Source organism: Protopterus annectens, chromosome 12.part0 (assembly GCF_019279795.1).
Source record: "Protopterus annectens isolate FY-2018-M chromosome 12.part0, PAN1.0, whole genome shotgun sequence".
NCBI classification, from domain to species: domain Eukaryota; kingdom Metazoa; phylum Chordata; order Ceratodontiformes; family Protopteridae; genus Protopterus; species Protopterus annectens.
In genome coordinates this window covers 1,252,787,518-1,252,815,426 of record NC_056746.1, presented here as the reverse complement: position 1 = coordinate 1,252,815,426, position 27,909 = coordinate 1,252,787,518, and the positions used below count along the sequence as shown (strand labels likewise).

At 37.2% G+C, this 27,909-nt stretch overlaps 1 protein-coding gene across 1 annotated transcript in view; it reads left to right on the top strand.

Annotated features, from left to right (window-relative positions):
- Nucleotides 1–25,633, top strand: part of LOC122817098 (interleukin-17F-like) — a 110,236-nt gene extending 84,603 nt beyond the window's left edge. Inside the window, exon 3 of the mRNA XM_044090270.1 lies at nt 24,981–25,633. Coding sequence (XP_043946205.1) covers nt 24,981–25,203 — 223 coding nt within the window. The 3' untranslated portion in view covers nt 25,204–25,633. The remainder of the gene's footprint in view (nt 1–24,980) is intronic.
- The last annotated feature ends 2,276 nt before the right edge of the window (nt 25,634–27,909 follow it).

The window sequence follows — 27,909 nt, the reverse complement described above, 5'->3', positions numbered from 1 at the left end:
CCATTCATTATGCATTCCATTAAACCCCCACTCCATTTTCCACAACCAAAATCTTACCCTTTCCAATACCTTTGCCAAATTCTATCTTTCATTAAACATTATTTCCTTTACCCTTTGGTTCCATAGACACCATATAACTGTAAATTTTTTTTGTCTGTTTTATGTATTTACTCCTCAATCTTATTGCCATAATATCCATATTCAACAATGTCCATATTTTTCTTTTCTATACTCTTTATATCTTCAAAGTAATGTATATCTATATTTTTCCATACTTTCCCAATTATTTTACATTTTAAAAATATGTTCAGTTGTCTCAAGTTCTTGACAGTAATGACATACTCTGTCTTCTTTTCTTTTATACATCATATTTGCTTTAACTGACAGTTTTCTTATTCCCAATCTCCACAAAAAATCCTGTCAGTTTAATACATGTTTATATCTTTGCATTCTTGCCTCTAAAATCATGCATTTTTCTCCATCTAATCCTTTCCAAGGATATGCATAATAATGTTTTTCCATAATATTTTCATACCATACTTTTATATTTTTTCAATATTATTTACATTTGTTTTCCAACATAATATCTTTTCCTGACGAATTTTAAATTCTTCATTTATATTTTGTTTTTTTCCTTTTAAACCTCTGCAGTGTTTCTCACTCTCTACAGTATTTAAATGCTAACGTATGCAGTAAACTGCCTTTATCTTCACTCATACATTTCACAACCCTATATATTTAATTAAGCAGCGTATACAATTGGGTTAATCAGACCCAAACCTTCTTCTTCTTTCTTAACATATGTTCCTCTCTTCACTGGGTTCAGTCTTGAGCCCCAATTAAATGCAAAAAATACTGTATATAATTCATTTTTATATGTTAATATTAAACCAGGCAAACTTGTCAAATACATACTTTTTGCCATTAGTAGCAAGTTTATGAAATGTACTTTTTTCCAAATGACAATTTAAAGGAACTCCAAATTTTACACATATCTCATCACTTCTAATATACTTTTCCATTGCACTTCTATTACCTTCTGTACCCTAAAATGTATCCCTAAAATTGCTACCGCATGAAGATTAAGCTCAATCCCTGCTATTTCTTCATCATGTCCTAGTCCTTTACTTTTTATGCTTAAACACAAACTTATTGCATTTAGACTCTTATTTAAACTATCCAGTATTTTTTTCATTCCTTCACATCTTTGGACACAATTATAATATAATCTGCATATGATAGCATAACTGGTATTTCAATGCCCTCTTGATTTATATAGCATATATCTTATAGTTCTTGATTTATATGACCCACTACTAAATTCATTACCAATACTAAATAATGTACTGCTCAAGGGACATCCTTGTCTTATCCCATTATTTTATAATCATGTCCTTGCTTAACCATATATTTACTAAAACCTTGTTTGTATTATACTTATAAGTTAAAACACATATATATTTTTTTTCACTTATATTACAAAATCAAAAACATTCCCATAACGTTATAGTATCAAAGGCTTTCTGTATGTCACCTATCATAATTTTTACATTTTCCTTTCCCATATATCATCCCAACTCCCTAATTATCTTTAATAGTTCCTGACAACCCTGCACACTTATATCATGTCATCTATAACACTATTAATTACAGTTTCTATTCTCTTCTGAATTATTTTCATAAAAAATATATAGTCTATATTATTCATTATTACTGGTGTCTAATTCCTTGTATCACACCTGACATCTTTCTTCCATATAAATTTTTTCTACCCCTCTACATAATCCTTTGTACTTAATCCTTCATTTAATACCTTTAAAAACATTTTTTTCTGCCATGGTTCCAAATTCTTATACCTTTGATACTGTATACAATCAGGTCCAGCTGCTGATCCTATTCAATTCTCCCACACGTTTGCCTTTCTAATTGTTCATTATCCTGTTGCGAGAATAATTTTAATTTCCATATCTCCATTTTAGATTAACCTTTCTCTTGAAACATTTCCATTACATATTCTGTCACCACTCCCATTATCTTTTCTTGTCTGTTTTGCATTGTAGCTGATTTATCTTTTAAGTCTGTCATTACTGTTTAATTTTTAACTAGCTTATTTAAATATGGAGCTATTTCTTCTTTTTTCCTAGCAAAGATGCATTTGCTTAAACAACAAATGTTTAATTATTGCCTGATTTAATTCATACTCTTCCTTTTCTTTAGAAAAATATTCCCTATCATTCTTTTCCGGTGTAAACATATTCTAATAATTTTCCTTATTTTCTTTTCTTACATCTAACTCCCATTGTACATAACATTTCATACATTTTTATTCACCATTCTGACCATCCAAGATAAAATCTCTCATAGCTATATGATCTTTCCAAATTCCCTCACTAAAAAGTTTTTTTCCAGCACATTTGAAATAATTTGTACTTTTCCCTTTTCCTATCTTTATATATCCTTCATATCATTTTATTTCTATCCAAATGATCATATAGTCTAAGAATCCTGTTTCTAATATTCCTTCCTTAATTATTTCTATTACTTGAGACAGCAACAAATCTGTTTCTGTTTTGTAAATCTCCATAAATGTAAGTTACCATATTTTATTATTTTTAATGCTTTACCTGTCTATGTCACTTCCCTTTCATTTTCTATTTCTCAAGTCACAATTGAAATGTTCTACAACTTTAATGTCCGTATTTATTGCTACATAATCTAAAATATGCTGAAATATAATTTCTCTGTCTTTTTACCAACATAAGGGTAAATTGCTACCAACTTATATGCCTGTTCTCGCCACCTTATATCTAAAACTGGTATTATTCCCATCACTACTAATGTCACATCCAGTATTTTTACTGTTTTCCTTAAGAATATTCAAATTCCTGAACATATATCTTTTCCTAGATTCCAGGCACTATCCCCTCTTCATAACTGCTCAGTCTGTAATAGTTTTGTTATATTTAAACCTCTTATATCTTCTAGAACATTTATAACTGTATCAAACTTCTTATGCCATTCTTAGATGCCTATCCTCCTTGTTAAACCTTTCAGGCTATTTACATTTACTGCTACTATTTTACACATAGCTCTTTAAAAATAAATTTAGTACAAACTTAGTTTCATTCTTCCAATATTATTATCCCTTCCCCTTTTTCTTTGCTTTCATATTACTTCCTATAAATTTTCTCTTCCTTTCTCCCATTCTTTTTCCTATCAAATTCTTTTACTATTTACTATAGTCGATTTAATATTAACCTCATCACTTATTTCTGATCCTTCTACCTTTTCTGTGTTTCTTTTACCTCCTTACTTTCTAATTCTTGGTCTGTATTCTTTTCTTTTATCACATTGTCTAAAGTTTCATCCTCTTTTACCATTTCTTGTTGTGCCCTACATGCTTCCTCCCCTTCTTTTCTTCTCTCTTTACATTCCATCAACAAATGATCTCTTTTATCACACCTATAACATTTAAATTCACATTTTCTTGCATCATGTCCAGTTTCACCACATGTATAACATTTTTTTATCACAGTCACTAATTAAATGTTCTGATTTTCCATAGTAGAAACATGTCTTAGGTTGACCAAATGCCTTATAATACCGTTTTCCTTTTCAATATTTATCATAGTCGGAATATGCACAATATCGTTATTTTTCATTTTCAATACAACATTACATTCCTAACTCCCAGTCCATAATCCTCTTTTGTCATAAACTTTATTTATGTCCATAACTTCTTGACACATTTTGATCAAATGTCTGTTTAAAGTCTCTCTTTAAACATCAGTTCTAATTTGAATGTGAACTATCTTCTTAGCTACCATAATAATGATTTGGGTGGGGGGGTTACAGGGGACAGTTTTAGAACAAGTGCTTTCTGATGGCTATGATAATGTAGATGAAAAAATAAACTTTTATAGAAAGAATCTGTGGTTATTTTTAAAATATGACACTATAATCCCACGTGGATTAAACACAGAATGTAACTGGAGATTTTTAATTTGATTATTTAATTGTATAATTGTTACAGGTGTTATTTTTTGTAATAGTATTTAAGGTTCTGGTTGTTTACATTGTTTTACTCCTTGAAGGCTGTATAGCTGAGACGCTAGAGTTCGTATACTGATAAAGCTTTTATTTGACATTGGATTTGCTTGTCTCTTCTGTTGTTTGCTGCTTTTTTCTTAGATTTCTTTTAAGTTCCCATATCTCCTCTGGTTTTATACCTAGAGAAGAAATTACATTGTATCATACTTTATACCTGCCTATTTCATCCTCTGTTTGCTAAAAATTCTTACAGTAAAAGATGTTTTTCTTACCTCCAGTTGTTTTCTGTCATTACTAATCATCTGCTTCTTACTTCTTAGCATATCTGTATATGTTTTATTCCTTTTAGAAGTCTCTCCCTCTTTTCTGGTCTCTGCTGCCTGATCGTGCAGTCTATCCATTACTTTACCCCAGGATAAATCCTTGCCACACTCTGGTTCACTTTCATAGTAAACCTTTTAGTACATCATCCTGCAACCCTCCCAAATGGAGGGTGTAACAATGCACTCCTCTCTCATCTCTGCTTCTTCACTAAGTAAATGCTGCTGAAATATCATATCTGAATTTGTGGAAGGCTCAGCTACCTTCCTTCTCTCACACAACACAACCTCTGACAAAAATGGAGCCTCCTTCAATATTATCACCAGCATCATCCATCACAACCCCCTCCAATTGCACATTCTCCACATAAACCACTTCACCACCACCATACTCTCTATCAGGTTCTGCCATGTTGTCCTCCTGCTTCTTCAAGCCACCACTGCAAGTGGAACAGATGCAGGAAGTGCACAGAACTAATGTGTCCTACCAGCAACAATAGTTTTTTTTTATTGATATATACATTACATATTATTTAAATATTTACATTATTTACATCTATTTACAAATCCCCATACATTATCAACTTCAGTTTATGCATTCCCTCCCCACACTTTTATCCACAACCAAAATATTATTTTCTCAAAAATCTTTGTCAAAATCCATTTTCCATTGCATTTAATTTCGATGTTCTTCGTGTTTCACTGTTGCAGTCATCACACTTGGGTTATCTGCCTGCAGGGAGCCCTCAGTCGCCCAAATACCAGAGACTTAGTATTTCTGTGTCGGATGCTGTCGCTCCAGGACTGACGTCAGGTCGTCAGGGGTATAAAAACAGGCAGCCGACACCATTACACCAGTTTTTCTTGCTGAGGAGCCTGAAGCAGAAGCAGTTCGCAAATGCCGGTCGGCCGCTACCTGAATTTTTGTTTATGAATTTAATAATCCTGAATTCTTCTAAAGCTAAGTACCCCATTGGGGATCCTTTTTTCTTGCTCTAACCGATGTCAGAAAAAATTAGCAATTGTCTTGCCTGTGAAAAGCAAATACCTCACAGAGATTTTCATTCTTACTGCTTCACCTGGTTAGGTCCAGACCACGATGTCCCTCGCTGTTGGTTTTGTGCCCTATTTAACGCCTGAACCATTCATCATTGGGCTCTCTTTGTCACTAAATTCTTTCGCTCTCGATCTCCATATTCTGAAATGGCTTCGGTAAGCCGTCTGACTACCGATATTCTGAAAAAATGTAAAGATAAAGACAGAGACAGACTGCATAGGTCCAAAACTGTTGACGATGCTTCCGTTAAGCTAGTCACCAGTCCGCCAGTATTCAGTGAGGCACTTTCACAGCCCCTAATGCCCACTTCAATGGATTTGCAGGCCTCAACTGAGACCCATTCAGAGTCCAGTATGCCGCGAGACTCTTCTTCGACTATGGAACCTGTGGATGTCACTACCTTGGATGGGTCTGGAGCCGCTGAGCAGACACCAGCTTTTGAGGCAGTTATTCGCTCAACTGATGTTCGACTCAATCTAACAACTTCTTTTTTAACCAAAACTACAGAGTTTCTTAGGTCCAGAGTACGCACTACACCTAGAAAACTGATGACCAAAGCACTCACACCTGCACCCATGCCGCAAAACAAATGTTTAGAATGGCTGAAGACCTTATTACGCTGATTAGGGAAGTCAGCCTTCCCCTGCTAAGAGACAAAGAGTCCAATTCCCTTCAGCTTCCACAGACCAGGAGTCTGAAGACTCTGAAATTTCTGATTATGAAGACATGCCCTTATCTGCTTATGAGGATTCAGATGCAGAGGAATCCATTCCATTTGCCTCTCCTCCAGAGGATTTTTCTTTTGGTGAAACCTTGCATACCTTATGACAGCATTTCCATTGGGAATGCCAAAACTATCCTCAGTCCAAAAAGAGACTCAGAAAATTTCTAGATTTCCCTCAACATAGGCCCTTAGCAATACCTCCTGTCCTGGATGTTGTGGATGATGTTTTTATGGAATCCAGTCTTACTCCTGACACTTTACCTCCTGTCCCTAGGAAACTAAACAGGTACTACACAGTACTCAACACTCACAAATGTCTTTTCAAGAATCCCACTGCTGACCCAGGGTCCTAAAGGTATCAAGGCTATTACAGCCAAGAACCCCACCCCTTTAGACAGGGATTCCAGAGCTTTGGACAGATGGGGTAAGAAGGTATATACCTCTGCACCTCTTGCTATTAGGGCATTGAATTGTCAGTTTCACATGCTGAAGTACCAGCAACATATTATGGAACTTATTAAACAAAAAGTGGCTACATTTTCAGACTGTGCAGAAAATAAAGAATTGCACTCTGCAAGCCAAGTCAGCAAGCATACCTTGCAGTGTGGCTTTGATGCCCTAGAAGCATCTTGCCAGGCAGCTGTCACTGGCTCTGTACTGAGAAGACATGCTTGGCTGCAGGAGCAGACTTTGCCAGCCATGTCAAATCAAAGTTATTAGATGGTCCTTTGACTAAGGACCGTTTGTTTGGCACCAAAGCAAAAGAGGTTCTTAAAAGGATGGAAGAAAAAGCTAAGTCTATGCAGACTGTTAAAGAATTCTTACAACTGCAACCCCCTAGATTCAGTAGGCATTGCCCTTCCAAACACTGGTCCTTTCCAGCCCCCTCCAGGCCTTCTCAAACCAGACCCAGGGGAAACAGACCACCCAGACTACAGTCTCAGTGTATGCAGAGATCTAAGCAATGGAGTGCCCCCACCCTTAAAGCAGGGAGTGGTAAGCCACCTCCTTAGGGAAAAAGCTCACAATTACTTCTTTACTCCACTCCCCAGTCCTGCCCAATTGCTTGTGCCCCTAGGAGGAAAACTTGCCCTTAATGCAAAAAACTGGATGTTCATCACTCAGGAGGTACACATTTTATTTCCATTCACTGCCAACCCCAAGTGGGTTTCCAGACCTTCCTCCAAACCAGTGGGCAGAGGCTCAAAACCAAGTACTTTCCCCTACTCAATATAAGAGCTATTCAGCTGGTTCCAATAGAACAGAAGGGTCAAGGATTCTACTCCAGACTCTTCTTGGTACCCAGGAAAGAGAGCTCTTGGCACCCAATCCTGGATCTTTCCATTCTCAACACCTTCCTGGTGGTACCAAAATTCAAAATGCTTACCCTGCAACAGCTTCTTCCTATGCTAGCCAAGGATGTCTGGTTAATCACCCTAGAATTAAAAGAAGCCTATCTGCATATCTCCATTAGGGAATAATGCAGGAAATATCTATGTTTCAGGGCAAGGTCTATGCATTATCAGTTCTCTGCACTTCCCTGGCTTGTCTACTGCACCCAGAGTATTCACCTGGCTCCAGCCATTGCATACTGCAGGCAGAGAAATATATAAATTTGCCAGTACTTGGACGACTGCCTGATTCAGGCAGGCAGTCAGGAATTGCTGCTGCAGCACCTGACATTTGACATTGACTTCTCACTTCCTTGGGGTACACCATCAATGAAAAGAAATCAAAACTGGTACCCAATCAAAAGATTGTATTCCTGGGAGCAAGCTTGGACAAAGCTTCCCAGATGGCATTCCTCACCTCAGAAAAACAAGTCTATCTGACAGATTACTTAAAACAAATGGCCACCAGAACCCAGCTATCTGCAAGAAAAATACTGCAAGCCCTAGGGTTCATGGCCTCAAGTATACTGCTGATTCCATATGCAAGACTGCAAATGAGTTAACTCCAATGGTACTTAAAAAGTCTTTGGTGCCAACACCCTCAGGACCTGGAAACAGTCATTCCTATCATAACCTGTCTAAAAACAGAGTTCCTCTGCTGGGCAGAAGCATGCAACCACAACAAGGGACTGCCATTTACTCAACCCCAAGCCACCCAGACCTTAACCACAGAAGTATCAGTCTATGGCTGGGGGCACACATGGATGAAGAATGTGTTCAGAGCAACTGGAGCCCAAGTCAAATTCATCTGCACATCAACCAAAAAGAGATGCTAGCTGTACAGAATGCCCTGACAGCTTTCAGATCCCTAATCTTTCCAGGACAACTGCTAATAAAAACAGACAACACCACAGTTATGTGGTACATCAACAAGCAGGGGGGAACCCATTCCAACCCACTCTGCAGGCTGGGGGCCTTGGACATTCAAGTCCATCTGCAAGCTCAATTCCTACCAGGCAAACAAAACTTACTGGCAGACGACTTAAGTAGAAATCTCCTAGACCCACATGAGTGGCAATTGGAGCACAGCACCTTCAATCTTTTGATTCAGAAATGGGAGACCCCAGAGGTGGATCTCTTTGCCTCCCCCACCAGCTCAGCAAATTCTGCACCAGGAATCCTCACAGCAGGGCCTGGAAAGTGGATGCCTTATCTTTTCAGTGGGTAAATCTCTCAATTTATGCCTTTCCCCCTCTGCCCCTCCTTTCAAGAATATTACTCAAGATAAAGCAGGACAGACGAAGGACAATTCTGAGATCCCTGGACTAGCCATGGTACCACTTGTACCCACTCCTGCACCGCCCAACATCGGTGCCACCCTGGCACCTACACCAGAATCCAACCCTCCTCTCTCAGCAGGAGGGACAGATTCTGCATCCACAACTGCAAACCCTAAATTTTGCAGCCTGGCTTATTCCTTGAATTCTCCCCCAGCAACCTTAAGCAAACAGGTGCTGGACATCATTCTTGAAGCCAGAAGACCCAGTACAAGAAAATCCTATGCTGATAAGTGAAAAAGGTTCTGCTCATGGATTCACTCTAAGGGACAGGACACAAAACTGCCTTCTCTGCCTCTTATCCTGGATTACCTAGCACATCTACCCCACAGAGGCATGTCCTTCTCCTTCATTAAGATACATGCCTCAGCCATTTCTGCTCATTACAACACTGAGCCACCTCTCTTCTCACACCCTCTTACCAAACAGTTCCTGAGAGGGGCAAACAACTTAAGGCCACCAAGGAGAGTTAAAATTCCTCTCTTGGAAAACAGCTTTGCTTCTAGCCATCACTTCAGCTAGAAAAGTGTCTGAGCTACAAGCACTCATGGCTGTGGAACCCTTCATTATTTTCCATGCTGACAGGGTTTCCCTCAGGACTAACCCTTCCTTTATGCCCAAAGTGGTGTTCAGTGTGGCTCTCAATCAATCCATCCATTTGCCAACCTTCTTCCCTAATCCTCAAATTAAAGGGGAAAGGATCCTTCACTCATTGGATGTGCACAGACAGCTCAGATTCTACCTTGATAGGACTAAGCCCTTCAGAAAATCAGACTAGTTACTAGTCATCTTTGCAACAGGGGCAGAGGGCAAGGCCATTTCAAAACAAACCATTTCAAAATGGATAGCACACTGTTTCCATTTCTGCTACAAGTACCATGAGAAACCAACCCCTCAGTACATCACAACACATTTCACTAGGGCATTTCTCAAGGGCGTCCTTACCAGGGATATCCTGGAGGCTGCTACCTGGAGTTCTGTACACACCTTCACCAAGCATTACCACCTGTCTATCTTTTCCAAATCCAGGGCAGGATTTGTTACAGCAATCCTGCAAGGCATACTAGCCACCCTAACTCTTCTTGACTGCCACCACCCTTCTTCAGCTTTGGGAATCCATGCAAGTGTGATGACTGCAACAGTGAAACACAAAGAACATAGTACAGTTGTGTACACTTACCATAAATGTAGATGTTCGAGTGTATTAACTGTTGCAGTCCTGGTTTCCCTCTTTCCAGCCCTATGGTTTTCTCTCTCTCTCTCTCTCTCTCTCTCTCTCCTATATATGGCTATTACTAACCCCTTCTGGGGTATTGGTATTGGTATTGGTATTTACTTTTTATTACTGGTGGTGTTTTCCCCACCATAACATAGCTCTCTATTTGTGGGGCTCCTAACATTTGGGGCAAGAAAAACTGATGTAATGGTGTCGGCTGCCTGTTTTTATACCCCCTGATGACCTGACATCAGTCCTGGAGTGACAGCAACCAATGCAGAAATACTAAGTCTCTGATATTCAGGCTGACTGAGGCTATCTGCAGGCAGATAACCCAAGTGTGATGACTGCAACAGTAAATAAACTCGAACATCTACATTTATGGTAAGTGTACACAGCTGTACTTTTCTCATTCTATATAATCCATGAGACACAAAATATTATTCTGTCCATTTTCTTCACTTCTTCCTGTTTTCATGCACCATAATAATCAAATTCTATTATGTCCATATTTATTTTCCCACATTTTACCTAACTTTTCACCCTATTAGGTGTACATACTTTTTTCCACAAATTATTAACTCTTTGTCATTTCAAAAACACATGCTCAGTAGTCTCAAAATCTCCACATTCATTAAATATTCTTTGTTGCTTTTTTTATTACATTCTTTAATCTTTTTACAGTTATTATATCTCACTGTTGTGGGTTTTTATCTATTTCAAATTTTTCCATGGGTCAGTGCAATAAAATGCTTTCATAATACTTAAGTAGCATTCCTTTCTATTTTAATCACATATATTCTTTTTTTCATTTTCCATAACACAATTTTGTTTTGATACTCTTTCATTTCTTCATTCACAATACTTTTACTTCTTTTTGTAACTTCCATTCCTTCCCACAGTTCTTTATATTTATAATATAGTATCATTTCTTTCAAGTTTTTATTTTCCTTCATAATTCCTTTTAATACCTTATACAAAATTAAAGATGCTGCATGCACGATTGGGTTTATTAAACCCAAGCCTCCTTGCTCTTCATTTATATATAGAATCCCTCTCTTGACTGGAGACTCATGTAAAAGAACATTTAATCGTCATTAGTTCCTTTTCATACTTAATAGGAATCATATAGATGTTAGCAACATAAGCAATTTTTCATATTACCACGATGTTCAACAAGTTTGCTTTTTTCTCTATGAAATTCTATATAATTTCCAAAAAATAGTCATATCCTTTACTTCTTTGAGTACATTATTCCATTGTTGGTGTCTGTATTCATTCCTTCCAAATGTTATTCCCAATATATCTATATATTTTTAATTTAACTCAATACCTCCTATCATACCTTCAAAACCAAATCCTTTGCTTTTCTTTTTATTTATACTTATTTTTTTTTAATTTATAATTAAATTTTCATTTACTTTTTCCATCCATACTTTATTTTTAACAATTAATACAATACCATCTGCATAATTACACATTATTGGCAATTGTACTTCCTTCATCATTTTGTATCCACCAGTATTTGACGTTATTAATTTCCTTCACTATTACATTCATAACTAATGAGAAAATTACACTACTAGCTGGGCAGCCTTGCTTTATTCCACATTCGATTTTTATTTCTTCCTCAATCTAGCCATTTATATTAGTTTCACATAATTCTTTTTATAAACAGATTTTATTATTTGTAATATTTTTGCTTACATTATATGGCTGCAAAATTCCCCATAATGATTTATACTGAATATTATTATAGGTTTTACTTATATACCCTATCATAACCTTCGCTTCTACATTTTATTTATGATATCATCAACTATTTCTCTTATTATCCATAATAAGTTTTGACTTCCTTTTCCTTTTCTTCTGAATACATTTTGGTCATATATTCTATCCATTTTTTGTAACATTTTTGTTTTTATTCTCATAAAAAAATGATAAACTGTGTTATTCAATTTTATACGTGTCCAGGTTTTTATCTCCTATTTATTTATTTTTTAAATATAAATTTTACAACTCCTGTACATATCTCTTTCTCTTTAATTCCATTTTTTAACCATCAATTCATCACTTCTATAAAAATTATTTTTGCCACTCTTTCATTCCTTTATACATACCATATTCAATGCCATCCAATCCTGTTGCAGAATTCATGTTAATATCTTTTAGAATTTCATTCAGTTCATAAATAGTTATTTGTTCCAAATACTCATTGTTTTCCTTAGTTAATTTTTCACCTTTATTAAATTATTCTGTTTTCTTCTCTTTTAACAAATACTCCAATACATATCCTTTAATTGTTTCGTACATTACTTCTTGCTGTCTTATTTGCTTGCCTTCCTTATTTTTTAATTTTCTTACTATTTTTCCTTATTTTTTATCATTTTACTCAACTATGGTGCCACTTCCTCTTTCTTTCCTTATAAAAAATATATTTGTTTATATAACAAGTTATTAATTTTAATTTGATTCATTTTATATATTTCTCTTTCTTTTTCATAAAAGGAATTTTTCTTCTCTACCAAGTCTGTAAATGTTTCTTGACTTAATATCGTATATCTCTGTTTTTTCTTTTCTTCTTTTCTTAATTATACATTCTAAAACACTTTTTTTATATTTCTCTTTAAAATTAAGCCACCAAAGAGTCCAATTCTCATAAACTTTCTCATATTCATATGATTTTTCCATACTTCCATAAGTTATTTTTTCTCCTCTAAATTTAATTCATTGCACAAATTCTCTTTATTCCTTTTCCTGTTCTTATATATTCTTCATTCTCCTGTACTTTAACCTATATAGCTACATGATCTGAAAATCCAAAATACTTAATTCCTTTTTTATAACTTTTAAACTATCAGATATAAAAAAAAATAATCAATTTCTGTCCTAATTTCATTCTTTTTGTAGGTCCAGTGGTTATTCTTCCATACTCTTAACTTGCCACTTCTCACAATTTCTTTAATTATTTTAACATCACAATTGCTGTTATTTTTTTCTTAAATTACAATTAAAATCACCCACCACCATAATGTCCATATTTACACAAACATATTGAAGAATATTTTTAAACATTCTTTCTTTCTCTTTTTTGTTACATATGCCTATAAAGCTATAAGTCTATACATATATTATTTCCATCTTAAGTCTATTACCGTAATTGGTCCTAGTTCCACTATGGTTACATCTAATATTTTAATGCTTTCTTGACATAATATACATATGCCCGAGCATGTTTCTTTCCCCATGTTCAAAGCTACTGCACCATTCCAATGTTTTTCAGTTTGTGCTCTTTCTTCCTCTGTTAATAATCTGATATCTTCTAAAACAATAATTTTGTGCATCTACTGCAGCACACCATTATACTATACCTATTCTCCTCTTAAGATTTTTCATACTGTTCTCATGTAATGCTATTTTCAGCTTCTAAGAACAGCTAGTATAATAAAATGTTTACACATTTCCTTTCTTATTTCATTAAGCATTATATTTTTGAATTTTCTTTTCCTTTCTTTAACTCGTTTTCCTACCAAATTCTTTTTATTTTTAATTGTGCACCAATCAGCTTCTTCCTCACTTGTCTCTTCTGTTTCTTTTTCCTCATTACATTCTTTAACTGCATGTATAAGCTCTTTATCAGCCACATCTTGTTGTACATTTTCTTGTATAAAACATTTTTTTATCTCTTTCTCCTGTATCACTTCATTTTCATTTTCTTGCACATTCATTTCACATTCTAGCCATGATGACCAGTATTGCCACATTTTTTCCATTTTAAATCACATTTTTTTTTTTGCATTATGCCCCATTTTACCACATCAATAACATCCTTTTATCACATTCATTCATAAAATGATCATTTTTTCCACAAAAATAACAAGTCTTTGGTTGACTCCTGTATTTCACAAAACCCCTATTACCATGAACATTAATAATACTAGGTACATGCATAACATTATCATTTTCCATTTTCAGTATTACTCCACATTCCCATCCCCCAGTTTATAGTCCTCTTTCATCATATATTTTTGTTGTGTCCATTACTTCTTTACATATAGTTAACAAATGTTCGTTCAGTTCTTTTGCTTCAACTTCAGTTCTTTTTTTTTCTTTTTTTTTTGTCTGTAAAAAGCTTGCACCACATATTCTGACCATGGAAATATATTTTTCTTTTGTTCATATGCACCCCCAAATATTTCCATGGCCTGCCCAGTCTCAAATATCAAGTCACAAAAAGTATTTTAGTAATTAAAATAAATGTTCTTACCTCTTTTACTTTGACATCCAGAGGTGATATGACAGAGTCCCAAATCTCACACCTGTCTAAGCTTTCTTCTTTTTTACTGCTCACACATACTGTGTACTTCTTTTTTTTCTTTTATTTCTCCTTTCTTCTCTGCTCCTTCTCCCACAGTTCGTGCAAAAGTTTTTGTCTCTGTAACTTTTTCTCCGTTTTCTTGTTCTATTTTTTTTCTATGATGTCACTCCATGAAATTGCTGCTCCACTTTCTGGCTCACTTTGGTCTACAATTTCTTCCAAATAATCATCCCACAACCCCCCCCCCCCGATTGGAGGATTGTAATTATGCATTTTTCAGAGGTAATTGTCTCTCATTCAAACAATATCTTCAAAAGTTTTCCTCTGAATCCATCTCAGTTACAGCAACAATCTCCTTTTCCTCCAATGCCACTGTTTTTTCTGCACCCACATCATCAGAAAAAAAATTCTGGTAGTGATTCTACAATTTCAACTACATTTTCAGCAACTTTCACTCCATTTTCACCAAAAGTTGAATCAATCATGTTTTCTCCCTGTTCCACCTGGCTGCCTCCACACTTGGACAGGAAACTGGAATTCAGGATGTGTAACACACAAAGACTTCCCCGACTACCAAGAGTAGAGGAAGCTCTCAGATGCCCTTGTCATATTTCCCCTAGTAATATAAATACCACCTTGCATCTCCGTTAAAAAGAGGCTACTATCCTAGTGGGACTAACCTGGTCAACAAAGCCTAAAATAAATCAAATAAAATTTCTGACACACTTAACCTCACTCTAAGTATGATACATAACAGAACCCTATGAAAAAGTCCAGCACTCAGAAAAGTCCAAATTTTTATTGCAATTAAATGTTTCAACAAGGGAATTCATAAGGAGACAGAAAATAAGTGAAACAAACTTCCGGAAAATGTGATAGAGGGCTTTGTCAAAGAACCACTACACAAAGCTATCTGGTGACTGTGAGGATTGCACAAGCTCTTATTAATATTTAGGTAGACTATAAAAATTTGTGGATGAGAGCATAAAACTATTAATTCCCTAGCCAGGCGTACAATAATCACAACTTGATTACTCCATCAAATGGTAGTAAGAAATAAAGCACAGGCTTATGCTTAGGTGGCTGCCTTTGAGAAGGTTATGGTAAAAGATTTATATGTTAATGCTGAACATGTTTCCAAGAATTTTGGACATGGTCTTATTTTGGGAGACAAACCAAAAGATTGTTACGTAAAAGCTGGGATCTGTCTGCTTATGAAAATGAGATAAGTTTGCAGTTGAATGATCATTCCCCTCCATTCCCTGGTTTGAATTAGATTACAGGATACTGATTATTTTTTTCAGTTAATGCCAGAGACATAAACTGAACCCCAGAGGCATATTTTTATAGTAGATAGAAGTTGATTGTATACTAACATTCAGCATTGTGACAGCCTCCCATAAACATGAGTAAACCATTTTCAAACTGAATAAAAGGTCAAGCAACTACCTTGCATGTGAAAGTTTATTGCTTGCGTCTATTATTTCTTCATACTGGCGTAAAAGTAATATGCAAGCTTTGCACTGACCAGTTCATTTTGGTAGACTAGCAGGTGGCTATTTTGCATAAATGTTGTACCTTTGCTAATATCTGTGTGGCTTAAAGGAATTATTTTTAGAAAGGATTTCAGTGGCTGAATTCCTGTTTGTGTGGCTTGGTGGGGGATTTGCAGACATATCATCTATAGAACAGAAAAGTATTATTAAAACTGTTAGCTATACATTTTATTTGAAAATTTGCCAATGAGATTCATTTTGGATTTTTATTCTAGAGTCATGATGTGTGATAACTATTAAAGTCTTAAATATATTACATTTCATAGTCAGATGTGAACTTTCATAGGAGTGAGTGAGTGAGTGAGTGAGTGAGTGAGTGAGTGAGTGAGTGAGTGAGTGAGTGAGTGAGTGTATCTGAACCCAGTTTGTAACCTAGGTTACAAAAAATCCTTAAGTTTCAGTCAGTCATATGGGAGTGCAGTGAAAGTAAATCCTTTTACTTACTGAGTTTGTTAGGAGTGTTACCGTATGCCTTTAATGTTGATTCCTGTCTACTTACCCTGCTTTGCTTATAACATTCAGTCAGCTGCTTCATTTTTTCATGAGGTCTCGTATTTTGTTTTTGACACCAGTTTGTGTATTAGGGTATTTCTGTGCCTTACAAAAACTGTTTCATTCTATCTTCAGTACTCTGATAGGTATACGTACAGTATTTCCTTGCTCTGTGACAGCTAGTTCATTCTGTCTTGAGTGCTCTGGTTTTGTATTTGACACCAGTTACTATAGTTGGGATTTTTGTGCCTTACTATGCTTTCTAAAGAAGTACTTTACCCATGTCTGTCCTTAAGGGCACCCACTTCACTTGCTTATCCTTCCTCATAAATTCAATATCTCTAAATAACCATCATACTATATGGTAGGTGCATGTCATATCTCATATCTGCCATCCACAGAGTACACACCTATCCCCTTCGATCTCCATTTATTCCTTCATCACAACCTTCTGTACCCTGCCCACTAGTGACTGCTTCACAGTTATAGGTCCAGCTCCCATACTCTAAAAAATGGAGAAGGAACTTTACTCAGAGAAGTGACTAGAGTGAGTATATGATAGCACTGCAAAAGCTACAGAAATTAATAGAGAAGTTCAAACAGTGTCCCTATAAACTGGTACTTTACAAGGCAATATGCTGATCCAGACAAAGAATGAAAATGGACTTTTAAATAATGCAGCAATTTCCTGTATTGATACAATAGATTGACATTTACCCTGAGACATTGAGGTGACACAAATAAATGGTATGGATATTGCAGCAGGGCTGTACCAGTACAAAAAAGTATGGATAAATAAAAGGAAAGAAATAATATGGAGAAACAGTACAAAACCATAATGAGCTGATGGAGAATAGTGGTGTTAACTGATTAAAGAAGGCAAGAGAGATATACAAAAAGAATATTTAAAAATAACAGAAAATACTTTTTTTCTGAAAAGTAAAAGAAAACTATAAACCATTATGGCAAAATATGTTTTAAAGACTGAAAATACACTTAAACAAATTATAATAAAGGGAAAGATTAAGAGAAACTGAGAGAGTTTTGATTGTTGTGGAGAAATCTGTTAGTAAAATTTGTGAAGAAAGGAATATAAAGTTAAAAAGGAGTTAAAAAGGAGCCAGAAAAAGAATCACAGGAGAAAAATGTTCAATTTAAGAACTCAGGAATGTACCAGGATTAATTAATAAAAGTTCTGTACCAGCATAGGACAAACTTGATTATATTTTTAGGATAAATATGAAAACACTACGGAAGAAATATTTTTGGAAGTGCTCAATGAATGTTTGGAAGAAGGTATAGAAGAAACATAAATGTGTAGAAGAGTAACTGAATTCATATTGAAAAGGGAGAAAAATAATTTGGGGAGTCCATCACTCCTGCATGCAATGCTGCAATTCCTAGGACTTCTGATACCACATTATAACAAAACATACATACACGCACACAGACACACATGCAGATAGATGCACATGCACAGATACACATTGCACACACACACACACACACACACACACACACACACACACACACACACACACACACACACACACACACGCACACACACTTGTGTGCGCATGTGTACACAGGTACTCACACAGAGACATGCACACAAACCCAAACTCCAGTTCATGCATGAACTATTTATGCATGTCCCAAACCCTGTCGCTAATTATGCTCACAGAGATTTCCATGTTCACTGATGAAAGGGCAGCATGTCTCTCAGCTTTACCTTCCTAGCACATCCATAGTCCAAAAAAAACAATGTTACACCATAAGTCACTTAAACATATACCCCATCACAAATCCATTCATTAATGACTGCCTTGTATTATTATGCATTAACATTTGTGAGCTCTAAAATTTAACACTCACAATTCCTGATGTCACACTACTAGTCATTTCCTCATATTTTCACACGTTTCACTGTTTTTGTCAGACAGTTGTCAACGTAATATACCTTTGTTTGGAGTCATCTCTGCTGCAGTGTTATTTGCTCAGTTTTATTCCTTCCTTTGTTGTTCTTTCAGCTTAATTTCTTCAGCTGATTTCTTGATTTTTGGGCTCATCCATTTACTTTGTTTAGACAATTATATTCATTCTTTTTGTTGTTGTTGTTGTTCCTTTTGTTGGTCAGTGTCTCATCTACCAGTGCCCTCTATACTCTTGATTCCTTAATTTCACAAATCAAAAGCTGGGTAGAGGGACTGAAATTTTGACATGAGTAGATGTTCTTCATGTTTCACTGTTGCAGTCATTACATTTGGGTAATCTGCTGGCAGGTTGACCTCAGTTGGCCTGAATTCCTAAGTCTTGGGTCCTACGTCAGTTTCTGTCTCCTCTTCCATGACGTCAGGTCGTCAGGGGTATAAAACATGCAGCTGACGCCATTTTCTTTAGTCTTTCTTGCTGCGTGGTGCCCGAAGCAGAAGAATTTCGCAAGTGCCGGTCGGCCGACTACTGAAATATTTGAGTTTGAGTTTCAGAACCGAAGTCTTCACTAAAGCTAAGAACCACATTGGGGAAACTTTTTTCTTGCTCCATACCGATGTCAGAAAAAGTTAATAATTGTATTACTTGTGGGAAGCAAATATCTCATAAGAATTTCCATTTATACTGTATTCCATGCCTAGGCCCTGATCACAATGTGCCTGGCTGTCGGTTTTGTGCTAGATTTAACCAACGCACTATTAAGCGTCGGTATATTTTCGTCTCAAATTATTTTGGAAACAGATTTAACTACCCAGAAATGTCGTCAGATAGCAATCCGATTACTGGAGTACATAAAAAACACAAAGAAAAGGACAGAGAAAGGCAGTCGAGATCCAAAACCAACGACGAAGCTTCTCCTAAGCCAGTCGCTGGTACTCAATGAGGCGCTTTCGCAGCCCCTGATACCCGCTACCTTCGAGTCACAGGCCTCTACCGACATCCATGTGGAGTTCGGCATGCCACAAAATACTCAAGGTATTGGACCGACGGATGTATCTCCGTCAGATGTGTCTGGAGCCAGTGAGCAGGCACCGGCTTCTGAGGGTGTATTTAGAACTCAACATTTGTATAGCAAACCGACGACAGCTGCAAAACCAAAGACAAAAGCGACTTCTAAAACTAAAAAAACGATGCATGAACCATGTGCACAGTCCTCTATGCCTAAAAAACAGATGATCAAAATAGCTGAATACCTTATTACCGTGATCAGGGGTACCCATCCCCCTCCAGATAAGAGGCCTAGGCAAGACACTGATTATGAATCTTCAGATCAGGTTTCTATTTCTTCTGATTCCTCTTCTGATCAGGAATTTTCTATACCTCCCTATGAGGATTCTGATGCAGAGGAGTCTATACCATCTGCTTCTCCTCCTGAGGATTATTCATTTGGGGAAACCTTGCATACTTTGAGGGAGCATTTTCACTGGGAGAGTCAAGATTTCTCAGAATAAAAAAAGGGGCTCAGGGATTTCCTTCTTCTCCATCAGTACAGGCCTTTAGCCATCCCCCCTGTTTTAGACATTGTCGATGATGCGTTTTCAGAGTCAAGCTTGTCCCCTGACTCCTTACCTCCAGCTCCCAGTAAGTCTGACATATATTACAGGGTCCCTGACTCACATAAATTTCTATTTAGAAACCCTGCTGCTGATTCTGAAACTATTTCACAGGGTACAAAGGGAGTTAAGGCCTCAACAGCAAAAAATCCTACTCTCTCTGACAGAGATTCAAGGGCACTGGACAGATGGGGAAAAAGGTTTATACATCTGCAACCTTGGCAATCAGAGCCTTAAACTGTCAATTTCATATGCTTAAGTATCAACAACATGTTATGGGATTGCTGAAACAGAAAATTATGTTGATTTCTGAGTGTGCAGAAAATAAAGAATTGCAGGAATTATTGCATGCAGCTGAACAGGTTGGAAAACTACTTTGCAATGTGGTTTTGACTCCTTAGAGGCCTCCTGCAGGGCAGCAGTTACTGGATCTGTGTTTAGGAGGCATGCCTGGCTAAAGGAACAAAATTTGCCTGATCATGTTAAAGCTAAATTGCTAGATGCACCTTTACAGCATGGCACTTTGTTTGGTATTGAGGCAGAAGAGGTTTTAAAGAAAATGGAAGACAAAGCTAAGTCTATGTAAACTGTTAAAGACTTCTTACAAGTGCAGCCACCAAGATTCAGTAGACACTGGCCTACAAAGAATTGGTCCTTTCCTGTGGCAGACGGAGCTCAAAGGGGCAAATCCAGATGCCCTAAGGGTTCCAGATAACAGGCGCAAGATTCATACAGGTCAAAGCAATGGAGCAATTCTACCTCCAAATCTGGAGGAGACAAAGCGCAAACCTACAGAAAACAGTCCCAATGACTTCCCTCTGCCTACACCAAGCACTTATCTTTTGGCAGCAACCTTAGGGGGAAAGTTAGCACTTTTTGCTCAAAACTGGCAGTTAATAACCCAGGACAAGTGGGTACTAAACATAGTATCACAGGGATACAGATTCCATTTCCACACTCTGCCAATGGCAAACGGTTGGCCAGATCTGCCCAAAAATCAATGGGCAGAGGCACAGAAACAGGTTACGTCCCTCGTAGATATGGGGACCATTCAGCCAGTACCAGAACAGGAAAAAGGACAAGGTTTTTACTCAAGACTGTTCTTGGTACCCAGAAAGGACAAGGTCTGGCGGCCAATACTGGATTTATCAATTTCGAACATATATCTGGACATTCCAAAATTCAGAATGCTGATTTTACAGCAGCTTCTGCCCATGCTGGGCAACAATGCTTGGCTGGTGATATTAGACCTAAAAGAGGCATACCTGCATGTCCCAATAAGACAATCGTGCAGAGGATACCTCAGATTCAAGGCTGGCTTAATGCATTACCAATTCTCACCACTGCCCTTTGGCTTATCTACTGTGCCCAGGGTCTTTACAAAGTGCCTGGCACCAGTAATTGCATTTTGCAGACAAAAAAGTATACAAATATACCCGTACTTGGACGACGATCTCATTCAAGCAGAGAGAAAGGACATTCTTCTTCAACACCTGGTGTTTGTGAAAAGGCTTCTAACATGCCTAGGGTGCACAATAAATGAAAAGAAATCACAACTGGTACCCTCTCAAAAGATAACATTCCTGGGTGCAAGCTTGAATACAACTGTCCAGATGGCTTACTTCATGCCAGACAAGCAAAGGCAACTGACTACTTACTTCAAACTGATGGCGACAAAAACCCAGTTCTGTGCAAGACAAATTCTGCAGGCTTTGGGCTTCATGGCATCTGCATCCTACTGATTCCATATGCGGGACTGCATATGAGGAAACTTCAATGGTACCTAAAAAGTTTATGGCGTCAACATTCTCAGAATCTGGAAACAATGATTCCTCTCATACCTTGCCTACAACAGGAGTTTCTATGGTGGGCAAAGGCATGTCACCAAAACATGGGACAGGCCTTCACTCTACCTCCTGCCAGCCAAACCTTAACAACAGATGCATCAGATTATGCCTGGGGGGCCCACATGGCAGGAAGATGCATTCAGGGCATATGGACCCCAAAACAAATATATCTACATATCAACCAGAAAGAGATGCTAGCTGTTCAAAATGCCCTAAGAGCCTTCAAGGACATACTTCATCCAGGACAACTACTGATAAAGACGGACAACACCACAGTCATGTGGTATATAAACAAGCAAGGGGGCACACACTCTTACCCCCTTTGCAGATTAGCCATGGTACTGTGGGACACAGCTTTGACCTACAAAATACATCTCCAAGCTCAATTCATGCCAGGAAAGCAAAATATTCTGGCAGACGATTTAAGCAGGAACATTATGGACCCTCACGAGTGGAAACTAAATCCACAAGTCTTCAGCATGATAACAAAATGGGGGAGCCCAGACACAGATCTATTTGCCTCTCCTCAAAATTATCAATTGAAAAGATTCTGCACAAGGACTTATCACAGACAAGCATGGAAAGTGGACACCCTATCCTTCAGTTGGAAAAACCTATCAGTTTACACCTTTCCCCCTCTGCCTCTTCTTCCCAAGGTCCTCCTAAAAGTCAGACAAGAGAAACCCAGGATGATACTAATTGTCCTGGACTGGCCCCACCAATACTGGTACCCAGTCCTAAGGAACTTGTCTCAATATCCAGCTTGGACCTTACCTCAAAGACCTCAACTACTGGCCCAGCAAAACAATCAGATCCTGCATAACCAACACCAGACACTGAACCTGGCAGCATGGCTGATCATGTAGTTATACAAAAAACTCCTCTCAGTAAAGCTGTGATGGATGTCATTTTGGAATCTGGAAGGCCTAGTACTAGAAAATTGTATGCTGATAAATGGAAGAGATTCTGTGCTTGGAATCAAGCACAATGAACTGATACAGCAGAACCAAATATTCCTCAGATATTACAATACTTAACTGAGATGCTTGACAAAGGCCTATCTTTCTCTTCAATTAAAATCCATGCCTCTGCCATTTCGGCTCATTACAATACAGAGCTACCAATCTTTTCTCATCCTTTACTAAAGCAGTATCTTAGAGGAGCCAAAAATTTAAGGCCTCCTAGAAGAGCACCATTACCTGCATGGGACCTCAATTATGTTTTGGAAAAGCTCACCCTGCCTCCATTTGAACCAGCTGCCACCACTGATATAAAGTTCTTATCATGGAAAACAGCTCTGCTACTAGCAATTACTTCAGCAAGAAGAGTTTCAGAGCTACAGGCCCTCATGGCTGCAGAGCCTTTTATCATATTTTACCCAGACAGGGTGTCTCTGAGAACAAATCCTACATTTATGTCTAAGGTGGTTTCCAGTGTGGCTCTTAACCAAACAATTCATCTGCCAACCTTTTATCCAAATCCGCAGAACAAGGGGGAGAGAAGTCTGCATTCCTTGGACGTACACAGACAGCTTAGATTCTACTTGAGCAGGACTAAAGCTCTAAGAAAAACTGAGCAATTACTAGTGACATATGCTGCAGGATCAGAAGGAAAGACTATTTCAAAGCAGACAATTTCAAAGTGGATAAGCCACTGCATCCATTTCTGCTACTTACACCATGGTAAACCTGTGCCCAAGGGCATTAGGTCTCATTCCACCAGAGCTGCAGCTACATCAGCAGCCTTTCTCAGAGGAGTACCAACCAAAGACATTCTAGAGGCTGCTACTTGGAGTTCTGTTCACACCTTTACAAAGCATTATCATTTTCCTCTATACTCTAAGTCCAGGGCAGGCTTTGCCACTGCAGTTCTGCAGGGCCTTATAGCCGCACCTAATGCTGTTTAGCTCCAGCCTCCCAACCATAGCTTTGGGATTCTACCCAAATGTAATAACTGCAACAGTGAAACACGAAGAACATAGTACAGTTGTGTACACTTACCATAAATGTAGATGTTCGAGTGTATTCAGTGTTGCAGTCCAGGTTACCCGCCCGCCATCCCCCAGTCATTCTGGAGTTTATCTTTCCTTCTCTATCTTCTACAACCTATGTGGTGTATTTGCTTGTAGATAAAGGTAAAGTTTATATTGATGCATGTACATATATATATATATATATATATATATATATATATATATTTTTTTTTTGCTACCTTTTTGGGGGCACCTGACATCTGGGGCAAGAAAAACTAAAGAAAATGGCGTCGGCTGCATGTTTTATACCTCTGACGACCTGACGTCACATGGAAGAGGAGACAGCAACTGACACAGGACCCAAGACTTTGGAATTCAGGCCAACTGAGGGCAACCTGCCAGCAGATTACCCAAATGTAATGACTGCAACAGTGAATACACTCGAACATCTTCATTTATTATAAGTGTACACATGTGTACTTTACCTTTCCTTAGCTGAGATCCCCCTTACAGCTGCCTTGAATACAATCTTACTTCTGTAACTCACTTTATTATACATGCCCACAAGGTCTCAAGGTCCAAGATGTCATTTTTATCATGGGTAAAGGTAGCTTAAATTGGTGTCAATGACTTCAAAGAAACTTGAAAAAACATAAGTAAGGCAGGAAGCAGAGCAAGGTTTCATCTACTGTTGCTTAAATCTAAATGGTTATAATTCCTGTTTAAATACTGCAATTTTACATCATCTTCAAAATTTATAAATATAAACCAGAATAACAAAGTCTATAATGCTTTTTATCTTCTCACACTGCTGAACTTAAGTACTGCTGCATTAAAATAATTAAATTATGTGAAATTTGTAGACTAATTTTTGAGGTAAGTAAAATTTTCCCTTTAAATTACCCGAAAAAGGTCAAAATACACTGCAGACTTTTATATTCTGAAGTATGCATATGAGGTCCTATTTTTTTCTTTCTTATTTTCTTTGACCATGATGTGTTAGCCTGTAGCCTGGTGGATAAAACATCTCCTAGTTTATTGATGTATTATCATTATTTATCATAGTATCAATAATGTATGCATAACAATTAAATCTTGGTATCAAAGTGTTCTGTCATACTAACATCTAAGTTTTCTTTATATGCTTATTTGCAGAGTGAATAAAGATTCATCTCGATTTCCAGCAGAGATAACAGAAGCATACTGTTTATGCAAGAATTGCCTTATCAGTGAGGGATCTGACCAACTGCTCATAAGTGAAAAATTTGAAGACCCAATCCCAGTACTACGCAGGACACGGAAGTGCAGGAACGGGCATTTCATCTATAAACTTGACACAATCAAAGTTCCAAAGTTCTGTGTCTGCACTAGGCGCTAAGTCAAAGCAGGAAAATAAACAGTTAAAAAAAGAAGATGAGTGTTTTAGAAATGATAAGTCTATTTTCAAGAATGGGGCCCATTATCATTTCATTACAAGCTTTCACTCTATGCCTGAAAGAAAACCTGACTGAGAGCTGGCAGTTGCAATAAAGCACTGGATGAACATACAGCATATTTATATTTCTTAGTGCCATTTATGTTCATTATTTTCAAACACTGCTTAGGCAGGAAAAATGACTGTGTCCAGTTTCATCCAATCAAGCCCGTATAGTGGAAGAAGATACCTGTTAAGAAGGTATTAGATTAAGTAATGGTCACCATACTTTCTTTGTGTTAATGCAGTGTTTTGTTTCCTGTTTTTCAAATCTGACTTTGTATAAGCTCAGCCTATATAGCATTTGTAATTAAAAGTCATTTTTCTCGTCTCATTTTCTGGATTGTGAACAAATAACAGTTGCTGTCATTCCTAATCATGACTGATAAAGCTTTTCTGGAAATTTATCTCAACTTACATTTTTCACACTCGTCAAGCCATTCTCTCATTTTATAATCTAGCCCAATGAAGGGAGAATTTCAATAAAAAATAAATATCCCTTGAGTCACCAGCATGACACAGCTTAAAAAATGGCAGCATAAAATAAACTGAGCATTCTTTTAGGAAAGTGACAACATGTACAGGTTCAATGAGCTGATTCGCCAATGTGCTAATATGGCAAGAAGTTGGATTACCTCAAATGATTTACCTGAGACTACTGTCCAAAAGTCAGATTAATAATTACTTAATGACTGTTCTCACACCATTGAACACAAAATGTGTTTTGCTTCTGAGCTTTCAGATGGGCACAAATCATACTAACATATTAGGGCAATATGCATCTACGTATATACAGGTTCATAGGGTCTTGCTAATCTTACAGCCAATACTAGTGAAAAAAACAGGTGAAAGTTTGCAATCACCCATCTAAACTGTTTTGTAAGGTTGCAAGGGAAGTACTCCATGTTTAAGAGGAGCCTGTTCCAGAAATGGAAGATACATTAAGTTAGGTTTCTGCCACACTAAATACTGGCGTTAATGCTGCGTTATAGGTTTTGGTGGCTAGAGGTGCCTTGAGCAGTCATTTGCTTTACCAGCATTTCTATTCAGATGAACAAATTCAAAGAGTGTGGTATCATTCATAGAATGGAAGGCTAAACAGTCTATCCTTCAGGAGCCTGTATGAGACTGAGTAGATGGATATAGCTTTAAGTATGTCAGAGTAACTAGGGGTACTAAACCTGAGAACTTTTTGGTCAGTAAATGTTGAAATCTGTAATTCTGGTTTAAGTGTGTTCTGTGGAATATGCCAAAAAGGCATTATATCCAATGATGCCTCTAATAAGGGGGGAATAAAGCAGGACTATAATGTCTTTGGACCTTTAAGAGGTACTTTAATGGATAAGTTATGAATATACTTTACAGAGATGTGTTAGTTAAAGGAGAGCTTGTTATTAACTTATGAAAGGAAGTCTCTAATGACTGAATCAAATTTAAATGAAATGTTACCCATATACTGTGTGGTGATGATGGTGGTTACCAAAGGAAACTGTACTGTAATCCATAGCATTGAGGGAAAACCTGTGATTAAAACATTAAGCATTCATTTGCTCCAGCACTTGATGAATAATTTAAATATCAAAAGTGGATTTGATAACCTGCCTGAGTTTGCAATTATCTGTAAACTTTGTCAGCCATTGTCCCATGAAATCAGTTTTCAGTTCAGAGAAGTATGTGTCGAAAAGGAGGAGGCCCAGGACAGAGGCCTGTTTGGCACCACTGGATAAAGTTTCTGACTAAAGCAAATACATTTAACATGTATAACAGTATGGGTTCTATTAGATAACAAGTTACTCAAACTATGTATGAATGGATTAAAAATAATACTGAGTTGGGAGAATTTGTCAATAATTTTAGCATGGGGAATAGTGATAAAGGCCTTTACAAGGTCCAGATAGACAGCATGGACTATATGCACTTTATCTGTAGCCTTGATAACCATTTCAAATAACTCAACCAGGTTGAGCAGACATGATTTACCTTTTTCCAAGCTAACATACTGTGTATTAAAAGACAGAAGGACACTTACATTGTTGTTTATTAGTTAGGCTATAATATATTCCATAATCTTGAAAATAATGTTAGCATGACTAATAGGCCTGTAATTCTTGAAACAGTAAAGAGAAAATCTTTCTGAAGAAATACCACAAGAGGTGTTCTCCACAATGGAAGGACTTTGGTTGAAGAGGTGATGGAAGGATTTTGCTTGGCGTGACAAAACACTTCTCAGCAGACATCCAGGAATGTCATCAGGACCCATGGAACTGGTATTTTTAATTCTGGAAAGTGCCAAAAGGACTTAATCAAGAGTGATTTTGAGAGGAAGGTGTGAAGGGGAATCGGGTGCCTGAGGGGAGGGTAAAGTGCTAAATTTGGAAAATAATTTGTCCACAAGAATACAATGCATTAAATTCAGTTCAGAACTGCTGACTACTTCCAAGCTTCATAATATAACTGAAGAAGGGATTGTGGCTGCCTTCTGAACTGATAGCACCTCTTAAGTTCAAAGTCAGCCTTAAATTTCCTAACTGCAAGCTTGAGGGACATGCTTACCAGTTTTAAATCCCTTTGGAAAATGATGAAGTGGAAAGCTTTTATAAATGACTAGGA